An 11,121-nucleotide genomic window follows, 5' to 3' on the forward strand; every position below is an offset into this window, starting at 1 on the left:
CCCCATCTAAACGGTCCATTTTAATTTCTCTTTTTGACAAACATTTTATAGGAAGACTTTCGAGAACCTTAAAAGCTGACCATGACCAAAGATCTCTACTTGGCATTTTAATAATAACAATTAACAAATTACAACTTCGGCTTTTGTGCACAATCAAGGTACTTTAAGGCAAAACTTTTAATTTTTACCCCATCTCCACACTTGAGATTAACATTGTCCCCAATGTAACTTGTATACCCAAAAATAGATATGGAACATAGGATGTACATACCAATGCACAACCAATCACCAAGTGAATAACCATCCCAAGTTCAAAAAGAGTTGTACATCACCAAATAAAACACACATAGTTTAAACACAAACACCAGCCATACGACCCAAAAGTTCAAACCACCACCCGACCGTCGATAAACAAAAGTACAAAAAGCCAACAAAAACATAAAGATAGGGAGAGACACATGGACCTGATCAGCGGGTGCTTAATAATACGGTGGTTGCGGGTCACCAGAGATAGATCTCATAGTTTCCATAACACCATAGAAGTTAAAAGCGTCTGATGAACTGCCCGCACCAGCATCATGTGTTGCATCCGCATGAGGATCCACCCATCTCGAATGATGAATTTGGGGCGGTGGATAATGCACACTCCCGTCAAATTTTCCTAGAGTAGTGTAATCAAACATTGGTGTATTTTCCACCATGAGCTCACCTCGATGCCATGCTTCATGTGTCCTCCTATGGAGATCATCTATGTACCTGTCATTAATTTCTTGCTGCAAATTATAGGCATTAGTTTGATTCCACATTTTCATCTTATCATACAACCACTAGGTTTCTCTCCTCTGCAGCTTAGCTTTCCGGTTATGATAAAGAAATATATTGGAATTCACCACTCCATCCGCCATAAATGGGTGACCTCGATGCCTGAACCATCTCATGTGGGTGTTGAACTGGATAATGTTGTGACTGCCCCGAATAACTTCCAACCTACCCACTTCCAGCTATACCTCTTCCTAAAGCCTGACCCCGACCCCAGCAATAAACTCATACGGTTCCTCAATCACATTCTCCTCATCACTATTTTTCAACGCTCTCAATTGTGTTTGTGTGTCAAAGTGTTGTAGAATCACATATTCCCCCCGTACGTGATAAGCCAACACCTCTCTATGCAATTGATCTTAATAAAATGGGGTGTGAATCTTTTCAACCGCGGGCGTATCCGCTCTAATAGCCCTAGCCCCTTTCGGTTTCAACAATGCCGTAATCAGTCTGCAATGGGATAAAATTAATTTCGACTTCGTTTCCCTTGCCAACCAAATGTTCATCATGACCAAATATCTATAAGAGATCTTTGGTTCTACCTTCACCAAAGCATATAACACTGGTATTTCCCATTTTCGAATACTTGTCCTATCACCTCGCCTTGGCATTACATTATGAATCACTAAACTTAACAGTATCCTCACCTTCATCTTCAAATTGTTTCGGATCATCGTATGAGCAAACCCTTGTTTGAATAGCTCAATTTTTATTTCTCATATGTGGGGTGTTTATCTAGACTCCCGTACATATAATCTTCTGATGTAAGCACATAATCCGCCGATGGTTTCGAGTCAAACATGGCTATACGGCACAAAGTTTCCATTGACATCACCACATCTCTGTTATTTTCTCTCCCAATCAATCTCATTGTTTTAGGTGGAGCATTTCCCCAATCTACTTGCAAAGACGCAACCCTTCCTAAATACTATCCATGTAAAGATTTCTACTCTCTCCATCATAACACTTCAAAGTCGCCTCCCAACCAAATTCTTAAACATACTCAAAATACCAAACGGCTTCATCTCACTTCTTATCACTTGTTTCTTACAAATAAATCCTTCTCTCTTGTCTTTCAATTTAGCCATCGCATCATTATATAACTCCGCTTGCCAACTAGGATCCATACCCGACAGAGGACCTCCTCCCCATATCGTCTTAAGGGAGGTGCCATACCCTCATCTTCATATTGGTCTTGCATAGGTTCACCCTCATCCTCATCATCACATAGAATTCATTTAGACAAAAGGGGTGCTGTTGCGGCCGACGATGAAGCAACCTTTCCTTTGTTCCTTGGCAGGTTCTTTCACGTGTCATTAGTTCTTCCCATCCTACATAATCACAAACAAACAACAATCCAAGTCAACAAAGTATCTAAAGTTAATTGATCCGAACTTAACACTTCCCCGCACTTATTTGTTTGTTATGGTTACATGACTAACAACAACAAGTTTTAATCATCAAAACTTCCCACTTTCCTTTCAAAAACCACTTTTTTGCATTTAGCCAAAACAATTCTTGACCTTATTGTACCAAAAGCCTTTTGGCTCCCCTCCACGATTGCATGCAAGGTCAACACTTTTGTTCCTTGATCGTTGGACGATGATAACACAACCATGCTCTCGTCCTGTCTTCTCAGCCCAATCCACCAACTCCTCACAAGAATTAAAATACTGAAATCAAGCAACATAAAGTAATATTTAGTAACGTTTTCTAAAAGAATAATAATAAGTTAAAAAAACATATTGGGTCATACATTATCTGTTACATAGGAAAATGCCATATGTAACCACCACCCTCTTGAATGGCATCCTCGACATTATTCGTTACTGCCCGTGACAGGTACGGTTGCTCTTCTAAAAGTAACTGGTACGAATTTTAGGTTCCATAATGCGAACCATCTACATGAAACTGGTAGTCTGGTACGAAGACTGACCATAAGGTTGTTCTTCCGGTCTGACTTCGTATGTATTCGATGTCCTATTTTCCTCTGACCACGAAGGGTGACTACCACCGTATATGATATACCCCTGAGAAAATATAATGGCAACGTATCATATTTAAAAAATAACTATCGACTACTATTGTATTATATAAATATACAAACAAACCTGGTTAGGATTTGATAAGTCGGACTGTTCGATATATGCATAGTCCACCTTGTGGTTCAGGTCTGGAAGTACATTCAAATTTGGTAAGCCCGACTGCTCTAGCTGATCGTTATATGCATAGCCCGACTACTCGTCGTTCGAGTCAGCAAACAAATGATCATACCACAACATTAAAAATTAAGCCTTGAAAAGAGGAGTCGTAAAACTTAAAAATTAATCTTTGAAAGAATCTGTGGCAAGGAGCCCTATCTGCGACGGATACAGTACGAGGTTTGATTGATTTGATAGTCGTAGGTTGTCAGGTACCTTATCCGCCACGGAGAGCTTATCCGTCACGTATAAGGTACAAGACAGCATACGACAAAACCATCATATCCGCGGCATGTAGCCCTCTCAGACGCAGATATGGTGGGTGTTTCTAATTCACCTTGGTGTCCCGGACCCTTTAATTTTGGTATCGTTCCCCAATTTCTACTTTTCTAACAAGACTTGATAAAAACTAAAAGATTTGAATCAAAAACCTAAAGACTCGACGAATCAAATAGTGATGCCATTTTTAATTTTATAGTTTCTACTTTTGTGACATGTTTTTAACAAATCTACATTTACATATTCTAATAAAGTAAAATAATTGTAGACAGGTGTTGGTTGTGGTTAATCCTCGCAATTTTTCCCTCCAAAATTAATATATGACATAGATCAATAATTATTCACTTTCTTTTTACACTCCATTTATATTATATATATATATATATATATAGAGAGAGAGAGAAAAGGGTTAAAATAAAAATACATAGTTTTGTAGGAAGAGTAGGAATAACACAAAATTTAGAGTTAAGAAAATATATAGCATAAATCCTTAATCCTAGAAAACTATTTGGCAGTTTAAAAACTACCAATCTCAACCATTAGATCATAAATCCAATGGCCTAGATTGATTCTTACTCTTTCTAGAAAACTATTTCTTTTTATTATAACACACCCCTATATATATATATATATATATATATATATAACATGATTAAATTATTCACTCTGTTAAACACTATTTATATTATATCTATACACTTTTATACAAATAAATATTTACATATTATACTAATATACATTGTTAAAATATATTTCATAACATACTTTATGAAATCCAAATATCAACAACACCATGTTAATTAAATATTGAAAAGAATAAAATTTTAAATGTTATTATTAACATATTATATTATGTATATTGTTGAACATTGCAAATAAAAAAAACACTAATATGCTTTCAATTTACAAAGTAATTTTTTTAATAATTAAATTATAAATATATGCTTAAAAGTTGATCTATTTATTTAAAATAAATCCATTTATCTATTGGTTTTTTTTTTGTACATTGTCATATAAATTTATAAATTATAAATATATGATTTAAATATATCTACTTATTTTTTTGGTTAATTTAATAAACTATACATATATGAGTTAAATTGTAAGGATAGTATATAACAATCACTTTTAAATATAATAAAGTTTATCATATTTAGTTTCTTGGGTTTTTTTTTATCAAAGATTGCTTCGGGTTTTTTGTGGAACTTAAATTTGATTGTTATGGGTTAAAAGTTGATAAAATAGATCGTTTGGTACAATTTAACTACATTTTGCTCAAATTTGTTACTTCTAAAAAATGGGTAATCTGAATATTTTTAAAAATTTGAGAATTCAAATAGATTTATCGCCAAACTTGTTACGGATTTAAAGTTTTGACTTGAACATGTAAAACAAATGAAAGTTAGAATTTTAAATGTGATTGGGTTTCAAATTTATGTTTAATGACATTTTTGGAAACAGTCAAAAGATTCGGGATTTTGCACACTTTGTATTTTTCCCATGACTATTAAAATTTAAAAAAAAAAGTGACAACTACTTTTGACATACCACCTTTAGGCCTATCAATACTTTTAACTTTTATCAAATTAGAATAGTGATCAAAATGTTGTATGTGAAACATGTCGTACAAAAGTATGCTCAAGTAAAGTAAAACATTCATAAAATTGAACGGATTAACATATTATTATTTTTTTTTGTCAATTGGCAAAGTCGAGAAGCCTCTTAAACTTATCAAAATATTTTTCATGATGTAGCTCATAACTATTATTATATTAGAAGCATTCTCGGAAATTGGCCGTAACCAAAAATCTTTCAATTATACATACATGATACTGAAAATAAATTTTCATTGGACGGGGTATGTTTTTACACGTGCGTTATTTGTTTTTATTAAGTTCATTTTTTTGTTTAAATATTTATTTTGGGATATAAATAAAATCAATTTATATATAACGATATACACATAGATATAATACATTTTTCTATATCCATAATATATCGATTTATTTGTAATTTAATTATTTAAATCATCTCATAAGTTACACGGCTTTAAAGCTAGTTAAATTAATAAAACCAAGCCAATAATTCTTAGTTGGTCCAACCTTTTTTTTTATCTTACAAACAATCAACCGAATAAAAGCCTGGTTACCCGGGTACTCCCGAGTAAAAGCCCAATTACCCGGGGTACTCCAATCAACCGAGTAAAAGCCCGGTTACCCGGGGTACTCCAATAACAAGGCGACACCATTGACCATACATTGCTAGAAAGTCTAAGCCCGTCTCCTATTTAGGGAAAACCTCACCACCCAAGAACCCTGTTGAAATCATATTCGAACTTGAGACCATACGACTTGTAGCCCAAATCTTCAAATTTCCTTCAATGAAGGTTGAGACACATTGGCTGGTCCAACCTTTTAACCAATAGAACCAAACCAAACCAAACCTCTCATTCTACATATATTCAAAAGAAAGAAAAACAAACGTATCAAAAATACATGATCATGAACCATGTAAACTGCATGCAATCACATAACCAAGACTATGCACCAAATTTTGTGACGAATTCACAGAAACACGGGATCATTTTTTATAAAATAACTCTGAATAATTTGGAATATCCCAAATCATCTACAGATAACACCTGATGAACATAATGATGACAAAAACACCAAACTTCTACTGAAAAACTAATCCTAATAGTCGAATCTACTACCGATCCATCAAACATCAAACTAAAAACACCCGGAAAGAAGTTTTACATACAAACAACCAAATTATAAAAAAAGGTGAGAGAATCATTGTCTAATCGCCAATGCAGTCAGTTTACCAAATTACCCTTTGTAAGTTACTACTGAAGACTCACATTGATGTCAGTCGGCTTGCTCCGAGCCCCGGGGGCATTAAAGGAAGACCAATTATCTCCACGAAACGAAGGTGACGACAGGTTTTGTTTAGCAGATAACGGCTCATTGGTCTCAGCAGCCGGTGTCGGGACAGGCACGGGTGCTGGAACCTCTGCTGAGACCGAGACGGGAACTGGAACCGGGACAGCAACTGCAGTCGGGATGGTGATCGTTATGTTTTCGGGTTTTTGTTTCTTGGTTTTCTGTTCCTGCTGGACGCCCGTCAAGAAGCTACCGACTATAATCTGGTTTATAACAAACATTACTCGGGAATTAATAATAAAAAAAACAATAACCGAAAAACCCAAACCCAAACATAAAGTTATGCTTTCGTATGATGCTTTCGTAAAAACTGAAGTTTCGGTTCGGTATCGGTTTCGCATATAATTAAAACCGAAAACCTAAACCGAATCTATGAACATTTGAATGCTAAATAAGAAGTTGATGAATATTGTAACTTTAAAGATTTAAGCCCAAATGTATAATCTCATCTGGGATGAGTATCATTACAGAACTGTTAAATTATTTAAGAACTTGAAGGAACCCTTGAAAACAAACGTTTTTATAAAAAAATTTGTATATCAATGTTAATTGAGTTTAGTTTTATCATTTTTCTATATCTATATTTACAATTACAATTTTGAAAATTAGTTTTTATACATACCTATGCTTTTTTTTTACACCTATGTAAATTTGTTAGTTATAAATTTTACACATACGTAAACTTGTTAGTTATAAATTTTACACATATGTAAACTTGTGATTAACATATGTAATCAAAACTTTTTATATAAAATATGATAAAACTACTATTAAATAATGTTAATACATAAAAAAAATTAAAAAAACGTTTCGTTGTTTAGAGTTCCTAAGAGTTCTTAATTTTTTTAGAGTTCTTAAATGATACCAACCCCATCTCATCTGTTAATAAAAATATTTATGCCCAAATTCATTATTTTGGGCCATTTTTTTCAGCCCAAAAATTAAAGCACAAATGGTTAAACCAAAAAAAAAAAACAAATTGGAAAAACCGAAACCGAACAGCTTAAAAAACTCTAACAAAGATAGAGAAATACCTGTATGGGGCTGGCGGCCACCAGTAGGCCAGCCAAACTGCCGCCAACAACCCGTCCATCTGGGCTTGACAAAGAGACACTCATCCCACCAGATCTGTTTCTTATTCCTCCGTTCTCAGATGGAATAAACGATCCGGCCAATGAAAGAATCTCAAAACGGCCCTTAAAAATGAAAACATGTGTCAACATGGGGACCAGTTAATTAAATGATAATATAACAAAAGACCAAAACGGGGGTCCGTTTGTCACCTCATAAGTCAATGTACCACCCAAGGAGTCTGGTTGGCGAAGGGTAACACTGGAAATTACACCGTTTGCAGACAAAATGCATATCGCGCGAGGTCCTTGTTGGGAAAATGATATTACCTTCATTGTCACGTCCTAAATAAACACAAAATAAAAGTATTCAACAATAATAAATGTTAAATATACACTAGATTATTAGTTATTAATTTCAAGGTTTATTTGCATTTAGCCAACTCGTCAGCATTAGGTTTAGGGTTTGTTTCTAGTTATTATTATTACACTAAACAAAAACAATCAAATTTATTCAAGATTGACAAAACTAGATGGTTAAAAATACTAAATATTTACCTCGCCTGTGTTGACGTTGATGATATGCGGCATAAAGTTGGCACCAACCGCGCTTGAAACCCAATCACCTACCCACAAATTAATGAAAGTCAACTTTGCACAACATTTGACATCAAAGTCCAAACAAAATGAAAACAACCTTAATTCAAACAAACAAATGTATGAGAGACAGAAAATATGCAGGAAGCCCCACTGTTTAACAGACAACAAACTTTGAGCCAACAAACAAACCCTACAAGATAATAAAGGAAAAGTCTTGATTCCTTGCAAAACAAGAAAGCATAGTTCTTGACATCATGGAACCTTATTTTTGTAGAAAAGATTCAATAAAAACATCATCTTTATCATCTTGTATGTTCTTTCTTGTCATGTATATCAATGTATGAATGTCATATGTACACAAATGTCCCAAAAAAGTTAACCACAAAATTAGAATCATCTGTTTCAAGATTCTCCTAATTCACACACACACACATATAAAGCTCAGAACTTCTAGAACCATCTATTAACATCAAGATCTAATATTCAACCAGGTCCCACTTCAATCAAAACCCTAGAACTGTTCCATTCTATCAAATTATAAACACACCCACTTCATATTTTTACAGAAAAAGACTCAAACTTTAACATCAAAACACAATCTTTATTACTTAAAACATTCAACCAAAACCTTCAAACATTAAAAAGACTCAATCTTTAACATCAAAACATAATATATATTATTACCTAAAGATTCAACCTCTTTGGGTGGGTCAAGTTTTCCGGTGGTGGGTGGTCGGACTTTGGGTCTTTTTCCGGCGGAAAAGTCAATCACCGGTGGAGCAGCAGTGGATATGGGTTTAGGAGACAAAGCCTTAGTGACAGACCCATCCGCACCATACTTTCTGGGTCTGCCTCTTTTCTTCTTTTCCGTTAAGGGTGTCACGCCGGACGACGGTGGCGCCGCCGTGTACGGCGGAGTTAAGGAAGCCAACTGGCTGGTGATGGACTGAGGTGGGTTGGGTTTTGTTGGGGGGTCTGATCCCACCACTGTAACCCCACTGTTATTATTATTATTATTCATCTCTTCTGTTCTTTCAATCATAATTACAGTCTCTCTTGATGAACATAAAAACCCACAAGAAAAATATAAATAAATTAAAAAGGTTAAAAAATTGAAACTTTTTTGTAAATTGAAAAAATTTTAGAACAGGCACAAGATGAGATCAAAAACATAAAAAAAAAACTGAGACTTTGTGAGATGAAATTTGCAGAAAATATGAAAAGATGAGGAAAGATTATTAATTTTTTTTAAAAAAAATTAATAAAGATATTTGAGGAATAATGGAGTAGAGTATGAGAAGATAAAGATTGAATTGTGGGTGTTTTAGATGTTAAAGCAATTTTGTTTCCATAGTTTTCTCAAGATTGTCTAAAATATAAATTAAAATTAAAAAATGTATTAAAAAAGAAAGAAAAATATATATTAAATGTTGGGCTTTAATTATCAACTATTAAACTGGGAGAATATTATGTATTTTGGTTAATAATGGGTTGAAGTCCGGTAAAAGAAAAGTGAAATTAGGTTGGAGCATGAAGACAACCATACCTCTTTTTTGAAAAACAAATTATTTAATTATACTGATTTTTGTAATAGTGATATATTTAATATATGTAATAAACTATTCAGTTGATGTTATTCAAATGCAAACAAAGAAAGGTGTATGAAAACAATTGAATGTTAGAAAAAATATATATATTTAAAGATTATTTATTTATAATGCCCATCTTGGTTTCCACCCCAAAACAATGAATCTCAAACAAATACTTTTAAATTATTCCTTTTTTGCACTCTTTTTCTTTTTATTAGTTCTATACTCTTTTTTAACTTATATAACTTTATGTTGATTAAGATTGTGTTGATCTGAACTATTAAAAGATTTTGGAACGACATTCATTAAACAGATAAGAATGAAGTTACCAACCATGGTGGTAGTCTATTAGTAAGTCGTAAAACACAAAATTCTTTAAATACTTGAGTTTAAAAGAGAGGTCTTAAACAATGTTTTAAAAGTTGGATCGTACCAGCCGATTGGGCACGTAACATCGGCTTTCGCATCTTATGCCAGTATTTTGAGCCGGGTATTTTTGGTTGGTTTACTAGAACATTAAACCGGCGATTTTTCTAAATACCAATTTGAACCGGCAAACCAGCTTATTGCGGCCCATATTTTTTAAATATTACTTTTACCCTAGCTATTAAAACTAGAACCGTTAATTGAGAACGTCAATCGTGAACTCGACACATACAACACTCTGATTAGATAAACCTGTTGTACACTTTTATTTATAAAAAAACCGGTTGAAATCGATTGTTTTTGTATTATTATTATTATTATTATTGTTATGGGTTAACTTTTATATATATATATATATATATATGTGTGTACTTTTAGATTATTTTTTGAATTTAAATTACATTTATATGAAATTATAAAACTATTCAACTATGCAAGTTTTTAGTTTAATCCGGTATGACTTAAAAACCGGTATTTAAAATATTAGTTTTAGCCTTAAGTACGCCAGAGAATCTGGACTAAAAAAATTCATTGTTAAAAAGGTAAATAAATAAAGAGTGAAATTAATCTGTTTTATTTAATATTATATATATCACTGCTTAGAAGTTGGGTTTTTTCTTATTTATTTAAGGAATGAAATAACTTGTATTTTTAGTTTGTTTGTTTGATTAAATTTACTTTGATTATAAAAATTTATAAAAAAGAAAAAAAATATTAAAAAAAAAGAAAAACAAAACCTAATAATGTGTATTGATAATTCAAACAAAATGAAAGAGTTCAACTAAAAATACAAATCAAATAATGCATATATAACTCTGTTATTATTAGTACTTTTTTTTTCTAATCAAATGTGGTATTGAATTACAATTGACCCTTTCCAAGATCTCACACATACCATTATATTATTATTATTTGTTTATCCACTACGTCTGGTCTAAGGCTCCTAGTTGTCTAACGTTAATAGGGGTGGTAAAATTGATAGTGATGTAACAGAGCTTTAACAGTGCATTCAAGCGGTAAACAAGGAAATGATGATGTCATAACGGGCTTCAACAAGGAAATGGTGGGGTTTTAAGCCACAACGTGGTGTTAAACAAGTGTGCTAGTTAAAACCTCATTGCCTACATAACAGTGACGTGGCGCTTAAACCTGACGTTTAAAGCATCACTACAACAAGGAGCCTAAGAGCATT

General features: G+C 33.2%; 1 protein-coding gene across 2 annotated transcripts; it reads right to left on the reverse strand.

Annotated features, from left to right (window-relative positions):
• Positions 1–5,868: 5,868 nt before the first annotated feature.
• LOC143623690 (AT-hook motif nuclear-localized protein 1-like) lies at positions 5,869–9,031 on the reverse strand. 2 transcript variants are annotated; one of them, XM_077094536.1, is made up of 6 exons: positions 8,599–9,031; positions 7,873–7,940; positions 7,528–7,659; positions 7,279–7,440; positions 6,343–6,447; positions 5,869–6,312 (listed from the first exon to the last, which is right to left on the reverse strand). In XM_077094536.1, exons 1-6 carry the CDS (start codon positions 8,954–8,956, stop codon positions 6,148–6,150), a joined length of 990 nt encoding a protein of 329 aa, XP_076950651.1. In that variant the 5' UTR covers positions 8,957–9,031; the 3' UTR covers positions 5,869–6,147. The 2 variants fall into 2 exon arrangements, with proteins under 2 accessions (XP_076950651.1, XP_076950650.1); XM_077094535.1 differs by having other exon boundaries at positions 5,869–6,447; positions 8,599–9,030.
• Positions 9,032–11,121: the final 2,090 nt, after the last annotated feature.

Source organism: Bidens hawaiensis, unplaced genomic scaffold, assembly GCF_021521415.1.
Source record: "Bidens hawaiensis isolate Kalapana, Puna unplaced genomic scaffold, B.hawaiensis_p1.1 tig00003510_1, whole genome shotgun sequence".
Classification (NCBI taxonomy): domain Eukaryota; kingdom Viridiplantae; phylum Streptophyta; class Magnoliopsida; order Asterales; family Asteraceae; genus Bidens; species Bidens hawaiensis.